The 26,652-nt window shown below is 49.6% G+C and overlaps 1 protein-coding gene across 2 annotated transcripts in view; it reads right to left on the bottom strand.

Annotated features, from left to right (window-relative positions):
* Positions 1 to 26,652, bottom strand: part of ABCC4 (ATP binding cassette subfamily C member 4 (PEL blood group)) — a 269,575-nt gene that overhangs the window by 206,781 nt on the left and 36,142 nt on the right. Inside the window, exons 2-3 of one of the 2 annotated variants that reach the window (XM_002713003.6) lie at positions 12,438 to 12,548; positions 11,737 to 11,857 (exon numbers count right to left, since the gene is read on the bottom strand). The exons of the other annotated variant lie outside the window; for it this stretch is intronic. Of the exons in view, the coding sequence (XP_002713049.1) occupies positions 11,737 to 11,857; positions 12,438 to 12,548 (232 nt within the window). The remainder of the gene's footprint in view (positions 1 to 11,736; positions 11,858 to 12,437; positions 12,549 to 26,652) is intronic. 2 annotated transcript variants of the gene reach the window in all.

The following is a 26,652-nucleotide window of genomic DNA, read 5'->3' as shown; positions in this document are numbered from 1 at the left end:
CAGAAGGGAGCCAGAGAGTCGAACCCCATGTGCAGATCCAAGACAGGATCCCCAGGATGCCCCAAGGGTGCTGCTTCTCTACCCACTAGAAGTTGGGGTGCACCCAGAAGTAGTGCCATCTTCACATAAGCAGCATGGAGTCGAAAAACAAACACGCAGAAGTCAAGCTAACAGATGACGTCATCGGCGTTCTCTATCAGCCATAAGGTGCAGGTGCTTGTTTGCTGTTGTTTTGTTTGTTTGTGAGGGTTAGAGAGACAGATGACACACAGAGCTCCCACCAGCCCGTTTACTCTCCAAATGCCCATAATGGCCAGGCCTGGGCCTGGGCCAAGGGCTTGGAACTTAATCTAAGCCTGCAATGTGGGGGGACCCAAATATGGGAAGGTTGCATTAGCAGAAGGCTGGTGTCAGATGTCAAAGCCAGGTACCAACCCAGGCACCTTGAAAATGAGACACAGGCATCTGAACTACTACTAGAGGAAACACCTGCCCCATGCAGGTTTTGAAGAAGTCGTCATCACCTATTCCCCAAGGCAGAAATGAAAAATCCTGGCCAGTGAGCATGAGTCGGGAGGCAGAGGGAAAGCAACTTTTGTCACCACAGCTACAGGCAGAGAAACAGCAAGGCACCTTGGGCCACACCAGGCAGAGGAGCCTTGCTTGTCTCCGCGTCACTCCATCCCATAGCCGGCTGCTTCCCTCCTAAACCCTGGAAGGGCGCTTCCCTCCTCCCCACCAGACACTCCTTGCAAATCCAAGTTGCCAAAAGTAAACACACCATTTCCCCTGGCTTCTCAGAGACAAACGCCTAAAGTCTGGCATCCTTTCAAGAACTTGACTCCCAGACAGGCTTTTCCTTTCAAGCAACCCCTCCTCATGAACACAGGCGTGGTAAACACGTGACAGGTTTGCCTTTGGGAGCTGTTGTCTATTTCAAGTGAGGAGCCCTTGCACAAGGCAGAGGGGTCATGAAAAAGTAAGAAAAAGAAAAAAGTGAACCTGCGTTTTCTTCCCAACCAGCAGTGCCTGAGTAGGAGAGTCACTGAAGATGTCCCCTTCCCCGCCATGGGCCATGATGCTAAATCCCTGTACTCTGTCCTGGTGCATGTGCACCCGCACACACGCACACCCAGACTTCACCGGCCACACTGCCTTCCATGAGGTCAGGGAGGATTCCATGCACTCTACAGAAGGAAACATCATTTAGCTGAGGAATCCAAAGTTGGTCAGATTCCAAGAACACGGGGTTCCCACTTCCAGCATGCCCACCCATTTGTCCCAAGACTTTAGGATTTACATCAATATGGATACAACTGGAGGACACTACGTTGAGTGAAATAAGCCGAACACAGAAAGACAAATACCACATGCTCTCCCTTATATGTGGAAGCTAAAATTAAAAAAAAAAAAAAAGCAAACAGAAATGCCTGTGCAAATCAGTTTTGCTGTAAATACAGTTTCTGTCAAATTTTGGTTTTAAATCTTTGTCAAATTCTTAATAACTATATACACCATGGTTTGAATGACTTTGTGACTATTGTAAAACTGACTTTATATGTATGAAGTTGAACATATTTTCATTTGATTATTGCTTAGAGCCCTTGTCGATTTTCCTGCTCAGCTGTGGTCTTTTTATTCTTTATTTGTCGAACTCTTAATTTAGTGAAGCATTAAGCCTCTGACTATAATGTCAATTAAAAATACTATCTCAAAAATAATAAACAAAACATTAAGTTGGAAAAAAACATGAGGCATTAGGCATTTCTGGAACAGCCTCTGACACAGTGGCTAGAGTTCAGCGTAGTGAAAATCTGGAGTTGCAGAGAAGCGCTGACCCAGGACAGCCAGGGACAGCAGCATGCAAGCCTGCCAAGAACAGCCGTCACTCCTGCCATCCCACACCTTCCTACAACATCTCCTGCTCCCTGGGAGTCCCTGTTGCCTGCCACACAGTTTTCTGCCTCAGCCCGGCATGGGTGGGGTTCAGGATTCAAACACAGAAACTAGGAGGGACACCTCCCATCTGAGAAAACGAAGAGATAAAACACACTCAACGAAAAAGAGTACAAGGTGAAGGCAGGTCGCTGCGGCCTACACTGTCTAAACCCTCCTGAAAACAGAAGGCCCTGCATACTACTGAGCACACTGGCTCATTAATCTCAGTAACGAGTAAGGCCAGCCCATACCTACCTCTCCTCCCACACACCTGTGCATCCTCCCGCCCACCCCTTCACCAGTGAGAAATGAAGCGACTAGGCAATGCTCATTACCAATCCTGTAACTAAAAAAATTCAAGCTCTTGGGGTATGAAGAACAAGGTTAAAAGTTGTTCCTATCTATACCCTGGGGAAGAGTCTTGCCACAAAGACTACAACCCTTACTGCATCACAAGCATTCCCCACTTCGAAACCACATGGGCTTTTTAAAAAGTTTTATTTTCATTTTACTTGAAAGGCAGAGAGAGAGACAGAAAGAAAGAGGTCTTCCATCCACTGATTGATTCCCTAAATGCTACCAACATCCAGGACTGGGCCAGGCCGACAAAGCCAGAAGCTGCAGTTAAGACCTCACTTAGGAGGCCCACAACCCATATCAGAGTGCCTGGTTCGAGTCCCAGTTCTGCTGTCAATTCCAACTCCCTGCTAGTGTGCACCCTGGCAGGCGGCAGCTGATGGCCCAAGTACTTGGGTCCCTGCCATCCATATGGGAGACCCAGATAGAGCTCCAGACTCCCAGCCCTGTTGGTTTCTGGCTTTTGGGAGTGAACCAGAGGCTAGAAGATAACTCCCCCATCTCTTTCTCTCTCTCTCTCTCTCTCTCTCTCTCTGGCTTTCAAATACAAGGTTCCACTAGCATCTCAGGAGTACTTGAAAGCAGGTATTTCCCAGTGCAGTACTTGGTACTGAGCCACCCTGAAATATGTGCCAGCTAAGGCCCACTGCTTGCTTCACAAAGCGATTCCTAACACGGTTGGAACGCAGCGCCCTCCCATCCCATCCCGCCAGGCACCTGCCCAACTCTATCATGCCTGATTCCAAAGATGAAAAAATAGTAATAATAAAGAAGAAAGATAGTCATTTTTATTAAAAAATGACAGGAAATAGAAACAAGCTGTCAAAGAAAAACATGCTTCCATGAAAAATACAAGCAGAAAAGAATGAACTTGTGGGGAAAATGAACATGCGGTCAATTTTAGAAAAGCAGGGAGTGCGCGGGGGACAGAAGTTGGGCTGAGACAGATCAGAAACAAGGAAGAAACACAGCGAATCTGGACAACTCACAACCATCAAGATCCCAGAGATGTGAGCGCTGGATCCCCTGGGATCCCGAGTCCTCTTGGCCGCAGGTAAGGACGAGTTTTCAGAACCCGGCTCCATGCTTGACATGAGGGCCAGGCTTTACCGGAAGATTTCTTTCTCAGGTTTTAAAGAACATCTCGGAAACACACAACTAGAACAGGGTAATCATCTCCTCCGTCCCCTACGACAGCTTCAGCTCATGTCAGCTCGGCTCCCCTGAAGCTCTGCCCACCCCCTGTGAAGCGGGGGCAGGGGGCTGAGAGCTCAGCAAGGCACAGGACCTAGCCCCCCACCCCGACTCCGATCTGGATCCCATCACTTGGGGAGAAGCCAGAGTGCAGAACCATCCCCACATGAGCCCGTGGGGGCAACAGTCCTGCCTGCTTCCCTGAAGGTCTTCATGAGGGTAGCCACCATATGACACACATCCCAGGAAAGCCCTACAGAGCCCAGAATCCAGAGGTTCCCCAGGAGAAAACTGAAACCCTCCACTCTACACGGGAGGGAAAATCCAATGTTCAGAAAGGACTTATTAAAAAAAATTTAAGGGGCCAGCACTGTGGCGTAGCAGGTCAACCCTCTGCCCATGCGGATACCAGTTGGAAATTCGGCTGCTCCACTTCCAGTCCAGCCCCCTGCTAATGTGCCTGGGAAAGCAATGGGAGATGGACCAAGTCCTTGGGCCCCTGCACCCACGTGGGAGACCAGGAGGAAGTGCCAAGCTCCTGGCTTTGGATCAGCTCAGCTCCGGACATTGAGAAGTCTGGGTGTGCGTGGGTATGCGTGTGTGCGGGTGCACACACACCAGGACAGAGTACAGGGATTTAGCGTCATGGCCCATGGCGGGGAAGGGGACATCTTCAGTGACTCTCCTACTCAGGCACTGCTGGTTGGGAAGAAAACGCAGGTTCACTTTTTTCTTACTTTTTCATGACCCCTCTGCCTTGTGCAAGGGCTCCTCACTTGAAATAGACAACAGCTCCCAAAGGCAAACCTGTCACGTGTTTACTACGCCTGTGTTCATGAGGAGGGGTTGCTTGAAAGGAAAAGCCTGTCTGGGAGTCAAGTTCTTGAAAGGCTGCCAGACTTTAGGCGTTTGTCTCTGAGAAGCCAGGGGAAATGGTGTGTTTACTTTTGGCAACTTGGATTTGCAAGGAGTGTCTGGTGGGGAGGAGGGAAGCGCCCTTCCAGGGTTTAGGAGGGAAGCAGCCGGCTATGGGATGGAGTGACGCGGAGACAAGCAAGGCTCCTCTGCCTGGTGTGGCCCAAGGTGCCTTGCTGTTTCTCTGCCTGTAGCTGTGGTGACAAAAGTTGCTTTCCCTCTGCCTCCCGACTCATACTCATTGGCCAGGATTTTTCATTTCTGCCTTGGGGAATAGGGGATGACGACTTCTTCAAAACCTGCATGGGGCAGGTGTTTCCTCTAGTAGTATAGTTCAGATGCCTGTGTCTCATTTTCAAGGTGCCTGGGTTGGTACCTGGCTTTGACATCTGACTCCAGCCTCCTGCTAATGCAACCACACTGCCTTCCATGAAGCTCCAGGCTCCTGGCTTCAGCCTGCCCCAGCCTCAGCCATCATAGCCACTTGGGGAGTGAACCAGGGGATGGAAGATCTCTGTCTCTGTCTCTCTTCCTCTCTCTCTGTAACTCTGCCTTTCAAATTAAAAAAAAAAAAAGATGTTTAAAAAAATTTTAAAGGAAAAAGAAGGACTCATTCATAACATGAAAGGAAGGAGTAGGATTGTTTTTAAAATTCCCTCTAAAAAGAAAAAAGGAGGGATGGGTATTTAGTGCACTGATTGGGATACCTACATATCTTAGAAGAGTACGTGGGTTCAGGTCCTGACTCTGATTCCAGCTTCTTGCTAATGTGCACCTTGGTGGGCAGCAGGCGACAGCGCAAATACTTGGTTCTCCTACACCCATGTGTGAGAGAGACCGGATTGAACTCCTGGCCCCTGCATCAGCCCCAGCTACTGTGGGCACCTGGGGAGGGCACCAGTAGATGGAAGGCCTCTCTTTGTCTCTACCTCTCTGCTTTTCGAATAAAATGAAAATAAATAATTCGAAATGTTTTTAAAATAACATAATATGTTCACTGGGAAAATACCCAGCCCATTCGTAACAGACAAGAGGTGAGGCTGGTTTTCACAAAGGCTCTGTAACATCTCTTTGCTGCTGGCAGACCACCACGGCAGAGTGAGAAGCCAAGCTTTCCAGAAAGATTTTTAGAAGTTTCACTTTTTAGGGACCAGTACTGTGGTGTAGCGGGTAAAGCTGCCGCCTGCAGTGCCAGCATCCCATAGGGGCGCTGGTTCGAGTCCCAGCTGCTCCACTTCTGATCCAGCTCTCTGCTATGGCCTGTGAAAGCAGTACAAGATGGCCCAAGTCCTTGGGCCCCTGCACCCACGTGGCAGACCAGGAAGAAGCTCCTGGCTCCTGACTTCGGATTGGCACAGCTCCGGCCATTGTGCCCATCTGGGGAGTGAGCCAGCAGGTAGAAGACCTCTCTCTCTCTGTCTATCCTTCTCTCTGTGTGTATTTCAAATAAAATAAATCTTTTTTTTTTTAAATAAGTTTCACTTTTTAAAAGTGTCTTTTTTACTTTAACCATTATGGATACAAGCATTTTAAAAAGTCTTTTATTTACTTATTTTCAATTACTTGAAAGGAGACAGATCTGCCATCTACTGGTTCAATCCCCAAATGCCTATAGCAACCAGGTCTAATCCAGGCTAAGGCCAGGAGCTCCATCCAGGTCTCCCACATGGGTGGCAGGGACCCAAGCACTTGAGCCATTAGCAGGTGAACCTCTCATGTGCGCATAAGCAGGAGCTGGGGCTTGAACCAGGCAATCCAAGGTTGTGGGATTGTGGGTGCCTACCAGGGCAGCTTAACTGCTTCGCTGAACTACTGGTCCCAGATACAAACTATTCCAAATGATCACTCACTCCCCTGACTTTATAAAGCAAACGGATGTAAAAGCAGTGACCCTTACAATTTAGAGTCATCTCTGAGAATATTAAAACACAGGGGGCTCAAGACCTCACAGTGCCTGCCTAGCACCATGCCCTGCAGCTCCCACCTCTGCTCTCCATGCTTCCTCCACCTCCCTCTCCCAGTGTCTTCTCAGGGACCTACAAGTAGCTACAGGAGAGTAGCTACAACTTGGCCTCCTGGCTTGAGGGACACTTGGGGCAGGGGCACTTACACAAAGGCCCTGCAGGGGTCTCAGGAAATCAGCCCTGAGGATATACTGCAACTCTGGGATGAGTCTACTCCCTGCTATTTACACAACTACTGGCCTCCAAGTAGCCTTCTACAGCTTCTACCTGGACCATGGCCAACCAGAGCCAATGCAGCCTTGGACAAAAGCCAAAGCAATGGACCAGGCCGGTGGCTGAGCAGGCCCTTTGCCAAGGGTCAAGAACACAGGACCTAGCCCGCCATGCTTCCGTACTTGGGGAAGGAGTGGGCAAGCCCACACTGGGCTCCTTTGATGTCCTTAACTTCACACTCCACAGGGCAAGGCAGCTCCTGTCTCAAGGCAAAGGGTGACGTGGGCAAGCAGCCTGGGTCTCATGGTTCGGCCAAGTTTCCCGCAAGCGCCTCGGTGAGGACTCTGGGAGCGTGGGGACTTGCTTTAGCGGTGCACAGGGGACAGTGGGCTGGCAGCTGGTGCGCCGCTGCGCTCTAATGACCATTTGCCTTGCAAGAGCACCACTGGCCACTGTTTCTCCAAGCATGACGATCAGTCCTGGTTCTCCCAGGGTGAGGTCTGCATGGCTTTGAAATTCCAATCTCAGGCCAGAGTTGTGGTATAGTGGATTAAGATGCCGCCTGCAGTATAGACAGCCCATATGGGAGCTGGTTCAAGTCCCAGTTGCTCCACTTCCAATCCAGCTCCCTGCTAATATGCCGGGGAAGGCAGAAGATGACTCAAGGGCTTGGGCTGCTGCACCCATGTGGCGGACCTGGATGAAGCTCCTGGCTCCTGGTTTCAGCCTGGCCCAGCCCGGGGCCATTGCAAGCATTTGGGGAGTGAACCAACAAGTGGAAAATCTCTATGTCTCTCTCTCTCTCTCTGAAATTCTGACTCTCAAATAAATAAATAAATCTTTAAAAATAAAAAAAAGAAATTTCAGCCTCAAAGCATCCTTGCCTCTCCTTGCTGGTGTCACTGACATTAGCACCTGCAGGTCCTGCTCGCAACTTGGCTGGGTAGCAGTACCCAGCGTAGGAGTCTGGGGCACACGGCACAGGGGTTCTGTTTGCCAGAGGAACGGGAAAGGACACAGGAAACTTCACCTTTGACAACACCAGGCAGAGTGCAGCTCTTCCGTCATCTAAACCCCAAAGACCAGCAGGTAGGACACAGACGCAAGATCAAGTGGGAAGCCGCTCCAGGCAATCACCCACATAACCAGTGCTTGTTCCGTCTGACCAGTGACCAGCGCTGATGAAGGAAAACCCAAAACTGCACCTTAGCTAGTTCACCACGAGAAATCACTCCTCCCTCATTTCTCCAAAGCAGCAGACTGTCACAAACACGTCTAAGACAGAAGCATTCACGATGGAATTCAGGCTTTTTTTCTGCCAGACCCCCCCCCCAAAAAAAAAAAAAAAAAAAAACAAAAACCACCATTTACTTCTAGTTGAGTTGATGCCTTGTAGCTCCCTGAACATTATTGCATCAGAACTAAAAGTTCTTCCAGCTGTTAAGTTAAAGCCACAGAGTTCAAATAGGCAGCATTCACTGTCATTACACTCACGTGGGGAACACTCAGCCGCTGTCTCATTCTATACTGCCAAATTCCAAGTGCGCACAAAGCACACCCCAGCACAGGCCACGCTGCACATCAGAAATCCAGCCTGCCACGCCAACACCAGATGCCTGGGAAGGTGTGTCAGACCCCAAAACCAAACAGCTGCCCCCACCACCAACCCAACCCAGGCTAGTGACTGATCTGGGCCCTCAGCCTCACCAAGCAGATGCACACTTAACTTCCCACCTAAGTCAAAGGTGTCTAAAGCTCAGAGATGCCCCAGCTCAGCGGGAAACCAGGGAAACAGAACTCAGCCTCTGCCCAGTGCATTGGAGTCCAGTTGTCACCACCATCCAAGACCAGCAAGGGGTCTTAGAGGCCTGGACGTTTAAGAACTTGGGTCACCCTTTGGGCAATGGAGGAGCTGGATTCCCACAGGGCTCCTGGTCAAGCTGAAGGCCTTGGCCGCTTTGCAGCCTTGCCAGTGACTCTCTGGCCCCAGGGCACAGGGTAACCTGGATTCTACCCTAATCTTCAATCCCCAGTCTGACTCCACTGCTCCAGGACACCCTTCAGTCCAACCCAGTATCCCCAGACCAAGCCCAAGAAGCAGGTGCATGATGTCATGAAGACAAAGTTCTGAAGATGCACCTCCATGGTGCTGAGGGACCACAGCCAAGAGATGGATGGGCTCATGGTCAGAGCCTTCCAGGCTGATCTCTGTCATTTCCATTCCGTGTGGCCCTGGGCATACTGGGTACCCACCTGGCACTCACGTCCTCTTTCAGAAAGCAGGAGGAACACAAATCACTTCCACCTCACTGAGTCCCCCAAAGGTATTAAAGTAATATTGTATGATATAATATTTCAAGTACTTACTATTAGTTCAAATACTACTACCACTGTTGTTACTGGTATTACTATCACTATTTCTATTACTAATACTGGAACTACTCTATGAGCTCCTACCAATGCCATTGCAACTAGCAGTACTAAGAAGTACTGTCAGTACTGAGTACTAGCACCATCACTATTGAGCCTGAGTATGTTGCTACTGGTACTACCTCTGAACAGTGCTGCTACGACTAACTGCTACTGCTGTGATCCTAAGTATGAGCCCCTAATAACGCTGCTGCTGCTCTAACTGCTACGAGTCCGAGTACTACCACTTCTAAGGGGTACTACCACTGCTGCTAAGTATATGCCCCTCCCTGCTGCTTCTATTGCCGCCAGTGACTAGGAATCCCCACATTGGCCCGGTGCTCTGTCTCCCCCTTTTCTGCCATGATTGCCCAAAACCCAACCTTCCAAAAGAGGCCACGATTTTGCCATTTGCAACTGTATTTAGCTTCCTCCAGCTCTGGCCTTTGTGGACCCCCCACCCCCACCCACAGCAGTAAGCATTTTCAGGGAGAGGCATCTGTCACATCAACACTCCAGCACCAGGGGAGGGACTGTCCTCTCTCGGGAGGAAGCCCAACCTTGGCGGCCTCTCCCTCTGTGTCTACTTCTCCCACAAGAAGACCTGCAGCTCACTCTGAAAAGGGATCTGGTCACCCCCTGGGGTGTAGAGGCCCCCCCCACTCCATGACAGCAAGGGCAGCCAAAAGCCCAGTTCAAACCCAGCCCCATAGTCCACCCTCTTTCCAATTTCTTAAGCATCTGGCTCCAAAGACAAACTAGAGAACCATGACAGCAGAGAGAGACCTGCTCCAGAGATGACCTACCAGCTGCGTGAGGCCACTCTGAGGCCACACACTCCTGCCCACACCCAAGCTGACACCTGGCAGGGGTCACGGGCAGGGTCAGGACTCAGAACCCTGGAGAGCTCTGCTCACTGAGGTTGCAAAATCACATTTGGCCAGGAAATCATACACACGTGAGCCACGGCAACATTGGCTTATAGCTCAATTTGTTTCTAACTGAGACCTAGTATGACCATGAAGAAAGTCCATCATCGGGGCACCCTGGCAAAGGTCACAGCAGACTGGTGACAGTAGTGCACGGTGGGGGGGCCTGATAGACTCCTGCACCCTGGCCTACATCTCCACCTGCCCTTCGCAAGGCCAAGGCAGTATCCAGGTGATGGGAAGGACCCTCTCAGAGAGCCCTCACTATCTGGCACAGTGCCCAACACACCTTTCACCTTTGTCACCAGAGAGGTCAATCTCCCAGGCCATCCAGGTACCCGTCACCTGCGAACACCCCCGAACACACATGCACACCTGGCAGTGTTCTCCAGCGGCAGAGCAGAGCTCACTGACCAACCTCTCCGCTGCTGTGAGAGTCCTCAACACACACAGAGAAGGCCACGCAGGAGCTGCACCTTCCCTCGCCCCCACCTGTCTCGCCCCCACCACGATGCACTTTTGACAACTCTACTCTCCACCTAACGTCACTCTTTCACAGTAACTTCCGTCCCCACTGCTCTCACACCCAAGCAGGACCACCAGGGCCCTCGGGCGGCGCTAAGGTCCCACAAAGGGTCCAGACCACACCGCCAGACTTTCAGCATCTCTTCCGGCAGGACACAGATGAGAACAGGTGCAGGCCACCTGGCCCGGTGCCCCTTGCTGGAGGACCTCGAGGGGGGCTCTTGAAAGTAAAAGAAGCCACGGCTTTCTGCTGTGGGTTTTCCAGGGACCATTCACTTCCAGGCTCCCTGCCACAGAGCCATCAAAACTCAGTAACTGAGGACAAGAAACTAGGGTGGGCTCGGCAGGGATTCACTGGGCTCCGCAAGGAAATGAGACCTCCTGCACCCAGAGAGTTCTGGTCTCAGCGCCCGCCCGGCCTCCGGGGCAGGGGACACCACCTGGAAGCTCCAGTCTCAGGGTGCCAGAGCAGCCCAGGCCCTGCATTTATCAGATCTGGCTGGGCTAAGTAAACAATTACTTGTTGAGTACCCGTAAATGTCTTCTATTGTTCTTGGCTCTGATCTACATTTGCTTCCTCCAAACCACAGGGCGCATCTCCTTGAGGTGGTGGAACCCCCAGGTGACCCAGGATGACTCTTGGGCTTGGCTACACTTGTGGTATAGAAAGCCTCTCTCAGGGCCGGCGCTATGGCATAGCGGGTAAAGCTGCCACCTGCAGTGCCTGCAACCCATACGGGCGCTGGTTTGAGTCCCAGCTGCTCCACTTCTGATCCAGCTCTCTGCTATGGCCTGAGAAAGCAGTAAAGATGGCCAAAGTCCTTGGGCCCCTACACCTGTGTGGGAGACCTAGAAGAAGCTCTTAGCTGCTGGCTTTGGATCAGCGTAGCTCCAGCCATCGCAGCCAACTGGGGAGTGAACCAGAGGATAAAAGACCTCTCTCTCTCTGCCTCTGCCTCTCCTTCTATCTCTATATAACTCTGTCTTTCAAATAAATAAATAAATCTTTAAAAAAGAAAAAGAAAAAGAAAGCAAGCCTCTCTCTGCAGGGCTCTCCTCTCTCAACACTGAGAGAAACAGTCATGACCTTGAACTCCAGTCCTGTAAGAACCTCTCCATGCTAGAGATAGATACAGCAGCAGAACCACCTGTGCCTCCATCCTCAGACCTTCCAATACTCTCAGAACCCACCTGACCACATCTCACCTCCAGTCCCCACTCATCTTAATCCTGAGTCACAGTGCGACATTTGCTCCGTGCCCAACCAACTCACTGCATATCAGAGCTTTTACCTCAATCAATGTAAAAATCCCCAAAACCAGATACGACTTCCAGTAACACTTTATGATTGCTTTTGTCAAAGAAGGCGCCTGTGCCTTGTTCTCGGCTGCCAGAACTTCTTTATCCCAGTACCTACAAGGAAAAAAAAAATAAAAACTAAGAGTTCAATCAAGAAGCAGATATCCTGCCCCGTGGGAAAACAGGGCAGGTGGGTGGCCGGGTGACAGAGGGTGGTTATTACAGGGCATTCTGCAGCTGCCCCGAAATGGCTGGCTAATTGCTGATAGGGTTCCTGAAAGATAGGCCATTGCAATCTGCAGCACCAGGAAAAACAGGCCTTGAGGGGAAAAGCCTCCGTGGGGAACTAGGTACTGCCAAGCTTGCTGGATCCACAGCACCTTCCGTAGCCCCAGAAGGCAGGCAGACACTGGCACAGACAAGTCCAATGGCCTCCTCGAGCGATACCATGTCAGGGACATCCCAGGCAGCCTGGGTCTGGGCCACTGCTTCCTCCATTTCTACAAAGGCATAAGGAGACTCAGGTTTCACCCCGGCCACCAGGACAGGCTAAGTCTGGGATGGTGTTAGGACAGAGGACTGCTAGGGTTCCAGATGGAAGGCAAGGGACCCAGGACAGCACAGCCAGTCCCAACCGCGAGCCACACACAGCAAGCCTCAGCCCTTGCATCCTGCTCCTCACTACCTCTCTTACCCTTGCAACTCTTCTCCAAGGTGCTTGGAGCGGTCTTCCGGAAGCACTGAATACATGTCATCCTCCTCCAGCCTCCGTTTATGACCAATTTTAAACAAGGGGTTCAGCCACCTGTTAAAAAGGAAAAGGAGGGTGACATACAGCCAAAGCCATCCAATTGTGTAGACAGAGTCTTACGTCCGTGGGTTTTGTAAAAACACCTGTGTTTTAAATTAACAGCTATAGAAAATATAAACATGTGCTTATGCACACACACAGCCACACTAGCTCTATTCACCAACCAGCCCTAGAAGCAATGACACCCCCATAACAGGACCCCAGTCTTAATTTCTAGACCATTCTATTCCCTTCCCCAGGGGCAAAGAATCAAGGCTCCTTGAAGAAATGGCTGATTCCAATGATTCCAAGGCTGCAGCACAGAACATAAAAGGTGAGCCAGGAACATCATCTTGCAAGGTAAAATAAGAAATCATGGGGGTCAACAATGTGGTATAGCAGGTAAAGCTGCCGCCTGTGATGCTGGCATCCTATATGGGCGCCAGTTCAAGTCATGGCTACTCCACTTCCCAACTCTCCCTGATAATGGCTTGGGAAAAGCAGCAGACGATGGCCCAAGTGTTTGAGTCCCTGCACTCACATGGGAGACTCAGAGGAAGCTCCTGGCTCCTGGCTTTGGCCTGGCCCAGCCCTAGCCACTGTGGCCATCTGAGGGAGTAAACCAAAGGATGGACTATATCTCTCACTGTCTGTCTCTCCCTATCTCTGTGTAACTCTGACTTTCAAATAAATAAATAAATATTTTTTAAAAATCATGAGGATGGGTCCAAAGGACAGAGGAGCCAGCTTGAAGGAATCCCAGTTAGCATCCAAGTAAATAATAAAAGCAATGAATCAGCTTCCACTGAATAACCATAGAAGAAAAGGCACAATTGAAAATTATCAACAGAAGTTAAAACCTGCAGATCAAAGTCCAGTGAAAAGTGGGATATTTATTTGTTAAACTTCTTATTCTGTGAAGTATTAAGCCATTTTACTGTAATGTAAATTTAAAATGTTATCTCAAAAACTAAAAAAAGAAAAAAAAGGAAGGAAGGAGGGAGGGAGTGAATATCATTATGTTCTTAGAGCTGTATCTACAAAGCACACTGACTCTGTTAAAAAAAACTAATTTTTTTAAAAATTAAAATACATAAAAAAAAGAAAAATAAGATATTGACATCATCTCCAATTATCTTTCTACAAATGAAAAGAAAAAAAAAACAGTAACTGTGGGACCTCAAAATACGGCATTAAAATATTTTGAGATTTTTCATTAAAAAAAGCCAAAGGTCTTTGAGTATGTGTAAATCATTGAAATGATAACAATCAGTGTGCAGAGAGAGCCCAAAGGTAAACACTGTTTCACTAGACGTGCCCGGGTGTGGAAATTTCCAAGGCCAGACAACAACCCAGGAAGGCAGAGATCGCGTTTCTCTTACTGACTGATGGTTCCATCACTTCATGGGGGAAAACGCAAGTGTTCCGGGAATATTTGTTGAGCAAATCATATCTCTGAATCATTAGGGAAGCAGTAACAGAAACTGAGCTGCAGGCTGGCTGACCCTAGGAGCCTGGCACCTCTAGGGAGCCCTGGTGCAGGGGTCAGCAGACAGGATTCCGGGGCCAGCAGCAGGGCTAAGGACCCAGGGTCCCCATGGCCTTGGTCACACCCATCCTACTTCCTCAAGTTCAGCACCTCATCACTTCTGCCAGTGTCTAAACCTCGGCAGAGACCACCAGGCAGTGGGCCCCTGTCCGAAGGGATAGCTCGTCCCTGTGTAACACATGCCTGTTAGCATAATGCATGGCCAGGGAGCCGATAGGAAGCAAATGTGCTTGATTGACCAGAGGTCAAATAGTACTTCATAGAGGTCCTACATGGGGAGCAAGTGCACAGTGACTCCTGTAGTTGATTTAACAATTGACATTCTTATTTACAAAGTCAGTGGTCACCCAAGGCTCTTATCATGAGCTTCCAAAGCTATGGAAGCCTTTTGAGTCCACAAACTCTGTCATTATTTAGACAGGGTCATAAACAAAGTAGAAGCTCTCTCTCCTCCTTTGATGGCCCGTTCTTTCCACTGTGATATTATTCAAAGAGATCTTTCATGTAGGCCATTTTTTGCTATTGTCTCGGTTTTCCATGCCTGAAATGCTCTCATGGGCTTTTTGCCAGATCCAAATGCCTTAAGGGCTGATTCTGAGGCCAGAGTGCTGTTTACAGTGTTTGTCATTCTAGGAGTCTACTGTGTGGCCTGCTTCCCATGTTGAATCATCCTCCCCCCACACACTTTTTTTTTTTTTTTTTGACAGGCAGAGTTAGAGAGAGAGATGGAGAGAAAGGTCTTCCTTCCATTGGTTCACCCCCCAAATGGCTGCCACAATCCACTGATCGGAAGCCAGGAGCCAGGTGCTTCCTCCTCATCTCCGATGCAGGTACAGGGCCCAAGCACCTGGGCCATCCTCCACTGCCTTCCCATGCCACAGCAGAGAGCTGGACTGGAAGAGGAGCAACTGGGACTAGTACCCAGTGCCCCACAGGGGACTAGAAACCAGGGTGCCAGTGCCACAGGCAGAGGATTAGCCTAGTGAGCCACAGCGCTGGCCATTCTCCCCCTTTTAATTCTATCTATTGTAATTAGCAGACACTTGGTCTTATTTATGTGATCCCTTTGATACTTATTCCTATCTTTATGATCAGTTATGCACTTAAAATGATCACTTTAACTAGTAAGATGGTATTGGTACCTGCCAATATAATGAGATTTGGAGTCCCATGGCAAGTTTTTAGCTTCACCCTTAGGTGTAAGTTCACAGGAACATGTGCCAAACTGTACATCTCCTTCCTCTCTTATTCTCACTCTTATTTTTAACAGGGATCAATTTTCAATTGGATTTAAACACCTAAGAGTAATTCTGTGTTAAGTAAAGAGTTCAACCAATGGTATTAAGTAGAAAAAGAAAATAGTAAAAAGAATAAAATAACTGTTCCTCGACAGGACAAGGGCTGATTAAGTCACTGCTTCTCATAGTGTTTCACCTCTACAAGTTTCCTTTTAGGTGCTTAGTTGTCACAGATCAGAAAGAATATAAGATATTTGTCCATTTGGGATGGGCTTATTTCACTCAGTATGATGTTTTCCAGATTCCTCCATTTTGTTGCAAATGACCGGATTTCATTTTTTTGACCACTGTGTAGTATTCCAGAGTACATATCCCATATTTCTTTATCTAGTCTTCCACTGATGGGCATTTAGGTTGATTCCATGTTTTAGCAATTGTGAATTGAGCTGCAATAAACATGGAGGTGCAGACAGCTCTTTTATTTCCCAATTTAATTTCCCTTGGGTAAATTCCAAGGAGTGGGATAGCTGGGTCTTACGGTAGGACTATATTCAGATTTCTCCAAACTATCTTCCACAGTGGCTATACCAGTTTACTTTCCCACCAACAGTGGATTAGGGTACATTTTTCCCCACATCCTTGCCAGCATTTGTTATTTGTTGATTTCTGTATGAAAGCCATTCTATCTGGGGTGAGGTGAAACCACATTGTGGTTTTGATTTTCATTTCCCTGACGGCTAGTGATCCTGAACATTTTTTCATGTGTCTGTTGGCCATTTGGATTTCCTCTTTTGAAAAATGTCTGTTTACGTCCTTCGCCCATCTCTTAAGTGGGTTGTTTGTTTGTTGCTGTGGAGTTTCTTGGTCTCTTTGTAGATTCTGGTTATTAATCCTTTATTAGTTGCATAGTTTGCAAATAATTTCTCCCATTCTGTCAGTTGCCTCTTCACTTTCCTGTTACTTTTGCCATACAGAAACTTCTCAATCTGATGTAAAACAGTGCACTTCCACGCAAGCACAGCAGCACACAGTCACACTCAGTCCAAACACAGGAAGCTAGCAGCTCAGAAATACGGAGGAGAAGCCCAAGGAGATGTTCTCCAACACAGAGTCTTGTCTGTACCATTTCCAGAAGGCCGTACACCTACACATAACTTAAAGATTTTTTTTTTAATAGATCTTATTCAGTTGAGAGGCAGAGTTACACACAGAGAGGAGAGAGAGAGATCTTTCATCCTCTGATTCACTCCCCAAATCGCTGCAATGGCTGGAGCTGAGCCAATCCGAAACCAGGAAACAGGTGCTTCCTCCAGGTCTCCCACATGGGTGCAGGGGCCCAAGCACTTGAGCCATTTTTCATGGCTTTCCCAGGCCAGAAGCAGAGAGCTGCATCGGAAGAGGAGTAGCTGGGATACGAACCAGCACCCATAGGGATACCTGCACACCAGCTAGAGGATTAGCCTACTATACCCCAGGGCCAGTTCCTACTTACAGAGAATTTTGATGCTTTCTTTATTGTTGGTGATTTTTTTTTCTTTGTCAAGAATTTGAAAAGTGTTTAATAGTGACTTACTGATGTGGTTTAAAGAGGATAACTTTGGAGTAGCAAGTAAAGCCTGCAGTACCAGCATTCCATTTAGGCACTGGTTCAAGTCTCGGCTATTCCACTTCTGATCCAGCTCCCTGCTAATGCACTGAGAAAGCAGCAGCAGATGGCCCAAGTCCTTAGGCCTCTGCACCTACATGGGAGACCCAGAACAAACTCCAGGCTCCTGGCTTCAGCCTGGCCCAGCATCCCTATGGGATGCGAGCACTGCAGGCGGCGACTTTACCCGCTACCCACAGCGCCGGCCCCCCCTCATTGAATTTCTACTGGTGTTTCCAAGGAAAGTGCCTGAGAAGGCCTCTCCCACTCGCCGCAAGGACAAAGGTTAGCACACACAGCCAGCTGTCTCCTCTCCCCAACCCTCTCGGCAGAGCCGGTGCCGTTGGAATGGTGCATCTTCACAGACGAGTCTCCATAGAGATGCAATAAACACAAGTGTTCTTCCAGTGAATTTTGGTAGAAATGGGGTTTTTATAAACACAATGAGATAAAGTTTCACTTTCCATGTGGCAATACAAACGGAATTTCTCAAACGGCATTATGTGTTTTTCTCTAAATCCAATCCTGATATGCTTTCGACATCTTTGTATGTATGTAATGATTTGCAGAAACGGCAGTTGCTATTTTGCTAAAAGACAATGTCTAGTGCCAAAGGGGACAAAAGTGCCCAGGACGCACATAACTGACTGCAGGTTCAACATGGCCTCCTTGTGGGTATCTGACCTCGAAGTGAGAGCTGTCCAAATAGCACACCTTTGCCTCCTCAAAACCCTGTTCCTCCCACAGTCTCCTCCCTACCAGTTAACAGCAATAATAGCTTCCCCACTGCTCACACATTAAAAAAAAAAAACCTCTCAAGGTCATTCCCTCCTTTGTTTCCCTAATATCACATCTCTAACCCAGCAGCCAATCTGTCATTCCCACCTTCAAGTATACCCAGGAACTACCACCCTGGCCCTCCTAGGAGGCACCATTTAAAGGCTACCACATGCCACTTTTTCTTTTTAAAGATTTATTTATTTATTTGAAAGGCAGAGTTATAGAGAGGCAGAGGCAGAGGCACAGAGAGAGAGAGAGAGGTCTTCCATCCACTGGTTCACTCCCTAAATGGCCTCAAATGCTAGAGCTGGGCCAATGCGAAGCTAGGAGCAGATCCCCCATGTGGGTGCAGGGGCCCAAGCATGTGTGTCATCTCCTACTGCTTTCCCAGGCTATAGCAGAGAGCTGGATCAGAATGGAACAGCTGGGTCTCAAATCAGCGCCCATATGGGATGCCAGCACTGCAGGCAGAGGCTTAGCCTGCCACGCCACAGCACCAACCACCACTTGTCTTTCAAATGATGGTTGCTCCCAAGGACAGAGTTTTTCTGTGTTGTTTGCTGCAATGCCCACACCTAGAACATGCCAGGCACGTGCAAGACCCTCAGCTTTGTCATATGCCTCCTAAGAACAAATGCATCCTCTACAAGTGCCTACTTGTGGTATTAACCTACAAAGCCCATTACAGTGGTGGACAGGTGGTGCAGCGTTTGGGCAGCTGCTTGGGGTACCCACAATCCATACTGAGGTGCCTAGTTCAAGTCCTGGCTATTCTGCTTCCAGTCCAACTTCCTGCTAACATGCACCCTGAGAGGAAGGAGGTATTAGCTCAAGTGCTTGGGTCCTTATCACTCAGGCAAGAAACCCTGATTGAGTCCCAGGCCCAGCCCTAAGTACTGGGGGTATTTACGGCATAAGCCAGCAGATGAGAAGCCTCTCTTCATCTGTCTCTCTTTCAAACATAATGAAAAGAAATAAAAATTTAAAACAAACATTACTATAGTATCAAACACAACAAGGCTAAACTGCAGGAAATAAATATCAAGTAATAGTAAAGTATTCCAAAGGCACCAGTTCTCAGCCTGGAATCTGCAAATGTGTTTCAAGAATGTGGTAAGAGATAAATGTAGGCAACTGTGCATTTCCTAGCACTAGGTGGGGTGAGGAGGGGTAGTCCACTGCCAGCCCACTGCTTCTCCTCTATCACCAAAGAAATTTAACTCAATCGCAAACTTGCATGCCCAGGGAGCAAAACGGAAAAGAATTAAACCCTTCAAGTTCACTAGAGCCACCCACCTAACAACGTTTCCAGGCCTGGCTGCAAGAAAGGCCCCATACACCTGATTCCCTCAACCTCCTCCCCACTCTCCATGCCCTGAAGGTCATGTTCTCCCAGGCACAGACATTCCTGGAATCAGTTCAGCATGTGATCACATGCTTACACGGCGCATGCGCTATAGTGGCCCACAGCAGACCAAACGACACATGGCTGGCTACCAGCACGCTGTCATCTTCTTTCCTGATTCCCGAGCGAGGCTTCTCCATTCCTAAAACGTGCTCAAACCCATTTGGTCATCCCTCACTGCTTCAGCTACTTGCCTGTCCTTTCTACGTCAAGATGAATGAAGCGGCAGTACACACCCTGTTCACACTCTCTGCCCCAGGCTCTGTGAGGTCCTCCCGGACCATGGGCGCTGCAGATGGCCAAGCACAGAGTTCCGGAGCCTTCTCTGCTTCGTTCCCTGTTCCCCCTCCAGCCAATCCATGCCCTGCCCTTCTTCACCACGCCCCTTGACTGCTCATCACCTCTTCCCAACCCTTTCCCCCACTCAACAGCCAACCACTGTGCCTGGTAAACTGTCCTGGATCTCTTCACAAAAAGAGAAAGAGAAGACACACTTGACACGTGTGCACACAATTCAGTGACAGAATAAAGCAAGGAATCCCATTTAAGACACCATTTCTGCCGCCACCTTGCATGGCCACGAGCGGATCAAAGCACCCTCCCTTGCCACTATTGAGTAAAGGACCTCACAAACAATGCCCTCCTCTAGTCATGTCAGGAGAGAGGTCAACTGCCACCACATCCCTGCTGAGCCCATGGGTGTCACCTCCAAACACTCTCGCGTTAGTACCCATGCAGAGCAAGCGCTTTCTTCCAAATGATTAAAGCTGCCCCGGCTTGGACATGGTATCTGGGTGTCCCTCAAGCACTCACGTGCTGCAGCTTGGTCCCCAGTGTGGTGAAGAGGTGGTGGAGTCTTCAAGAGGTGGGGGCCAGGGGCCGGCACTGTGGCATAGTCGGTTAAGCCTCCGCCTGCGGCACCAGCATCCCATAGGGACATTGGCTAGTGTCCCGGCTGCTCTTCTTTCAATCTAGCTCTTTCCTATGGCTTGGGAAAGTGGTGGAGAATGGCCCAAGGGCATGGGCCCCTGCACCTGCATGGAAGACGCAGGAGAGGCTCCTGGCTTCAGATCGGACCAGCTCCAGCCATTGCGGCCATTTGGAGAGTGAACCAACAGATGGAAGACCTCTCTCTCTCTCTCTCTCTCTCTCTCTGTAACTCTACTTCTCAAATAAATAAATAATTTTTTTAAATAATAAAAAACAAAGAGATGGAGGTCAGTGGGAGGTCCTCAGGTCACTGCAGGCACTGCCCTTGAACAAGCTGCTCTAGTTTTCCTGGGAGTCCCCCCACCCAGAGAGCTGTTATAAAAGAGCAAGCCTGGAGGCAGGTACTGTGGCATAGCGGGTAAAGTCATGGCCTGCAGTGCCAGCATCCCATGTGGGCACTGGATCGAGACTCAGCTGCTCCACTTCCAATCCGGCTCTCTGCTATGGCCTGGGAAAGCAGTAGAAGATGGTCCAAGTCCTTAGGCCTCTGCACCCATGTGGGAGACCTGGAAGAAGCTCCTGGCTCCTGGCTTCACATCAGCACAGCTCCGAGGGCCATTGTGGCCAACTGGGGAGTGAACCAGAGTATGGAAGACCTCTCTCTCTCTCTGTCCCTCCTTCTCTCTGTGTGTGACTCAGACTTTCAAATAAATAAATAAATCTTAAAAAAAAAAAAGCAAGCCTGGGGGTTCCCCTCACCCTGGCTTCCTGTTCCACCACAGGATCACTCCCTCTCAGGCACACTGCCCCTGGGAAGGCATCTGCCACGAGGTCCTCACCACATATGAGCCAAGGCCAGGGCCACACACTTGACCCCCAAGACCAGAGTGAATAAACTTCTTTTCCTTAGAAAGTCCCAGCCTCGGACACTTCATCATAGCAACTAAAACCAAACTACTGCAAAACCTCAGCCCCCACAAGGGAAAACATGGCCTTTGCTTCCAGGCTGAGGAGCCCCTACAAGACAAAGGAACAAGCAAGCATCTGGTGCTGCTCATTTGGATTTGTAGACCAAGAAGCACAGATGAGAAGAGGGTTTACTTGGACAAGGAATTACTCTGGAAGCAGAACTACATGCATGTGAATATGCAATCTACAGTTATTCAATCACAAGGGGTCTCACTCAAGGCTAAACAACTACTAGAGTTTATTCAAGTTGTGTTGATGCTTTCTGAGACTGCTAAGGCTTATCAGTCCACAGAAAATCAATGTCTGTGCATTTAAGTTAATTTAGGAGACGTGCAATCCCATGCAGCCTGCAGAGCCATGCCCTGCATCCAGGCATCGCTCTGAGCGTGCCTACGTATTTACAGTAGCTCTAACTGGCTTCGCCAGTTGTAAAGTCCATCTGTCCCAACAAGAGCCCTCCCTCACTGCCAGCCTGGCTGTCTCCTTGTCCCCTGAACACACCTTGATTCTTCTGTTCTGTCCCCACCCTGTCAGCCTCTACTCCTTTCCGATCTTTTTGATGCTGCTGTTCTGTTTTGTTTTAAATTTTAATAATTTAGAGCAGTTATGGGTACCCAGAAAAACTGAGCAAAAGGTGGAGAGATCCAGGTGCTGTCTGCCCCTACAGACCTACAGCCTCCCCCACAATCAATGCCCCTGCCAGGGTGTCCACTTGTTACAACTGATGAAGCTACACTGGCATCATTGTCACTCCAAGTCCATGACTCACATTAGGGTTCATTCTCAGTGCGTGTGGACAGTATAATGACACGCATCTTTCATTACAGCATCATACAGAGTATTCTCGGTGCCCTAAAACCTCTCCGTGTTCCACTCACTCATCCTTTCCTCACACCTCACTCCTGGCAAATCCTCATCTTTTTACTGTGTGCACAGTGTGGCCTTTTCCAGAAAGTCAGATGTGGAGCTGGAAATTGGAATCATATATCATGCAGCTTTTCCAGGCTGGCTCCTTTGACAAGGTAACACTCCTATGTGTTTAACATTCTTCCACATCTCGCCATGGCTTGACAGCTAATGTATTCCTTTTTATCATGGAATACTCTTCTATTGTCTGGATCTACCATGTATCCATTCACCAACTAAAGGACCTCTCAGTTGCTGCCAGGTTTCGGCAATTAGGAACAAAGCTGTTATTATCACCTGTGTGCAGGTACTTGTGTGAACTCAAGTTTTAAATTCATTCACGTAAATACCAAAGAGCGTGCTGGATTGCACACGAAGAGTATGTTTAGCTTTGTAAGAACTGCCTTCCAAAGTAGCTGGATCACTCTGCACACCACCACCACTCCACCCCACCCCACCCCAGCAAGGAATGACCATTCCTGTCCCTTCTCTTACCTGACCTAACCCTTGCTTCAACTCTAGCTTCTGCACCAGTCTTCTCTGATTCTCCCTCTGGAAAACCTCTCCTGCCGTGGGACCATGGAAATCTATATGGCAGTCACCAAAAATCCCTGCACAGGGGCCAGGGTTGTGGTACAGGAGGTCAAGTCGCCGCCTGCACCGCGGCATTCAATATCAGAGCACCTGTTCAAGCTGGATATTTGGCGCTAGCTCACAATTCCAGCTTCCTGCTATTGTGTACCCTGGAAGAGAGCAGGTGCTGGTTCAAACGCTTGGGCTCCTGCTACCCACATGGGAGACCTGGACTGAGTTCCCAGCTTCTGCCTCTCACCTGGCCCCACCCAATCTGTTGCAAGCATTTAGGGAGGAAACCAGCAGATGATAGGGTACAGCCTCTCTCTCTCTCCCTCTCTCCCTCTCTCTCTAATTAAAGTAATAAAATTGCCTGGTACATAACCTTAGGTCTGCGGTCACCAGTTAAAAGTCCACAGACAAGATGCCAGTAGCACACACATTTGGAGTAACACACATTATTCTCATATAATAGAGCCATACACACTGAGAAAGTTGTCCCTAAAAATCCCAATTTCCAAAACTCAGACACCTGCTGACAGTGCCCACATTTCCTGCACACTTCTCTGACACTTTCCATTCTACTCTGTCTCATTCACAAAGAAACAGCAGAGCCAGTTACATCCATGTTCACAGTGGCACCATTCAGAACAAGCAGATGAAGAAGCAACTTGGGGCCAGTGCCGTGGCACAGAAGGTTAATGCCCTGGCCTGAAGTGCCGGCATCCCATATGGGCACCGGTTCAAGACCCGGCTGTTCTTCCGATCCAGCTCTCTGCTATGGCCTAGGAAAGCAGTGGAAGATGGCCCAAGTCCTTGGGCCCCTGCACCCATGTGGGAGACCCGGAAGAAGCACCTGGCTCCTGGCTTCAGATCGGCCCAGCTCTGGCCATTGCGGCCAATTGGGGAGTGAACCAGCAGATAGAAGACCTCTCTCTCTCTCTCTCTCTCTCTCTCTAACTCTTTCAAATAAATAAATAAATCTTTATTAAAAAAAAAAAAGCAACTTAAGAGTCCATCAACAGATGGGCAGATAAACAAAAGGTGGCATGTGCACCCAGTAGACAGCATTCTGTGTTTAAAAAGGAAGGAAATCCATGGGGCCAGCCGCGGCACGGTAAGCTAAGCTGCTGCCTGCAACACCAGCATCCCATATCGGGTGCCAGTCTGAGTCCCAGCTGCTCCCTGCTAATGTGCCTGGCAACGCAACAGAAGGTGGCCAAGCCTTGGGCCCCTGTCACCTACATGGGAGACCCAGATGGAGTTCCAGGCTCCTGGCTTCGGCTTGGCCTGGCTCCTGCAATGGCGGTCGTTCAAGGAGTGAACCTACGTATGGAAGATTCTCTCTCCCTTTCAAATAAATCAATCTTTAAAAAGAGAAAAGGAAGGAAATTATGACACATACAAAGCCATGGATGAACTCAGGATCCTGTAAGCTTTACAATGCCGGTCACAAAAGGACAAACACCGCGATTCCAGTGACATGAGCTACACAAAATTTTCCAGTTCCTAGAGACAGAAGCAGAGAACAGTGGCTGCCAGGGGGTGGGGGAGGGGAGTTGGGAAGCTGCAGTTTAACAGGGACAAGGTTTCAGTTTTACAGGATGAAGAGTTCTGTGCATGGATGGTGGTGGCAGTGGCAAGGTGAATATAATTATACATATCCTATATATATATAATTAATATAATTAGTGCCACTGACCTGAACACTTTCAACAGCTACGATGGTAAATTTTGTTATGTGTACTTGATACAATTTTTTTAATCTTAAAAAGAGAAGACAGACGTCCACTGAAATGTACTAAACTGATTTCCTGCTGTGCTAATGAATAGGCTGAGCCCCTAAGTCTGGAAACAGCAGCGCACACGGCTCCACACCACAGACACTGTGCCCTTAGCACCAGTGTCTCAGTCACAGAGTGCAGGGACGGCCCCTCCGTCACTGTCCCACTCGGGCTGGCACCGTCCCTGGCACATGGGCGGGCGTGTGCCATCTGCAATGCACAACAGCAGGCACGAGTCTAGACGGGCACGGAGGGCTTCCTGTCTTAGAGCTCACACTTGGCTGCCACCCCTGCATGACTTCCTGTTTTCCTTAAACTGAGGAGGAAGTGACATGAACACGACTGACACGGGACACGCCACCCGCTCTGCTGAGAAGCCAGCACTGCACACAGCAGCGCAACCAGCTGAGGCCCAGAGCCACAGTACCCAGGGGACCCAGGCTCCTGAGTGTCCCAGGAGCACAAAGCTGGAGTTTAAACAATAAAATAAACACTGGGGCCGGCGTTGTGGCCTAGCAGGTGAAGCCACCACCTGCAACACCAGCATCCAATATGGGTGCCAGGTTGAGTTCCGGTTGCTCCACTTCCAATCCAGCTCCCTGCTAATGCACCTGGGAAAGTGGTAGAGGATGGCCCAAGTGCTTGGGTCCCTGCCCCCACCTGGGAGACCTGGCTGAAGCACTTGGCTTCGGACCAGCCCAGCTCTGGCCATTACAGCCATTAGGGCAGTGAATCAGCGGATGAAAGAGCTTTCTCTGTGTCTCCCTCTCTCTTCTTAACTTTCAAGTAAATAAATAAATTTTTTTAAAAAAATAACACTGAAACAGTGGAAAAACCAGCAACAAAAGGTCACACTGGGGAGGCTCCCAGCCCTCACTACTGGGGGCCCTCCCTCACCCCATTTCCCTGCAGGGGCCTTGGGGAGCAGTGGAAGAGACATTACCCTGAGCTTACCCTGGACGGAGCCCCTTGGAAAGCCTGGTTCTTGTAAGGCTACCTCCACACTTCAGCCACCTGCTCCCCAGGCCATAAGCCAAGCAGGTGTCTACCTTGGGGCAATGAGGCCAGCACTCCTGCCAAGGGCCACACCAGCACCCACGAACCTGTAATGGCCACCTAAGTCCTCACATCTGCCTCTGTAGCCAGTGTACAGTGACCGGCCCCAGGTAAACCCCCACCCACGCCCTCACAGCACCTGCCACTCCCACCACAGGTGGCCAGCTCCCCTGTGTCCTTGGCTCCTGGCCAAGCAGAGGCCTGCGTGACCCCTGGGGACCCAGCTTTTCACTCGCACCACCCTCTAGCCTCAGGGGTAGCCCTCCATCGCCCACCTCCATCTTCCAGCCCCATACCCCTCCTAGCTGTAAACACCCCAGCACCTCCAGAGGCCGTGCACCCAGAGACTGACCACTCTACCCCTGCAGCAGCTGGAGCGGCCCTGCCCCAGCTTCCCCCAACCCCCAACCAGCATCACCATCGATGACACAGAAAATACCCAGAACCCAGCCGCTTGCTTCCAGCTTCTCTCTTCTGGAACATTCCTTCTCTCCAAACTCAGATGACTTTGAATGTACTCAGGATGGTTCCTCAGACCTCCGTCCCCTACCCCACCTGCCACTCTCCTATTTCTAGGTGCTGCCTCTCGGGTCCCTGCAGGTCGTAGACTGAGTTCAGCCCTCTGCCCTCCCCAGAGGTGACCTGGCAATCTCTTAAATGTCACCCCTCCACGACACCTGCGTCGCAGAGCTCGGAGGCTCTGCCCTGAACCTCAGACCCCTGCTGTCCCCGTTCACACTGGCCTGATGTGGTGCAGGCCACCTCCTATGCTGTCCACCTGTTCCCTCCGTGGGAGCAAATGCTCTTCCCTATCATCCCTGTAACTTCACCTTCTCCTTCAGGTCTCAACCTAATCGCCACCTCCCCACCAAGGCCTGACACTGTGCACAAGACATTCAGCTTGTTGGTCTATTTTCTCCTTTTAACTTCCTTGACCAGGGGCCAGCATTATGGAATAGCACGTAAAGCCGCCACCTGTGACACTGGCATCCCATACAGGAACTAGTCCTCTACTTCCTATCAAGCTCCTTGCTAATGGCCTGGGAAAGCAGTGGAAGATGGCCCAAGTGCTTGAGCCCCTGCTACCCACGTGAGAGACCTGGAAGAAGCTCTTGGCTTCGGCTTGACCCAGTCCTGGCTGTTGTGGCCATCTGGGGAGTGAACCAACAGATGGACAATCTCTCCTTCTCCTCTCTCTCTCTCTCCCTCCTTCTTTTCTGTAACTGGCTTTCAAAAAAAAAATACATCTTTTTTTCACAAAAAATCTTCCTCAGCCCACTTACT

This window comes from Oryctolagus cuniculus, chromosome 9 (genome assembly GCF_051225735.1).
Source record: "Oryctolagus cuniculus isolate XC-2025 breed Fujian yellow rabbit chromosome 9, ASM5122573v1, whole genome shotgun sequence".
Classification (NCBI taxonomy): domain Eukaryota; kingdom Metazoa; phylum Chordata; class Mammalia; order Lagomorpha; family Leporidae; genus Oryctolagus; species Oryctolagus cuniculus.
This window is presented reverse-complemented; position numbering and strand designations above follow the sequence as displayed.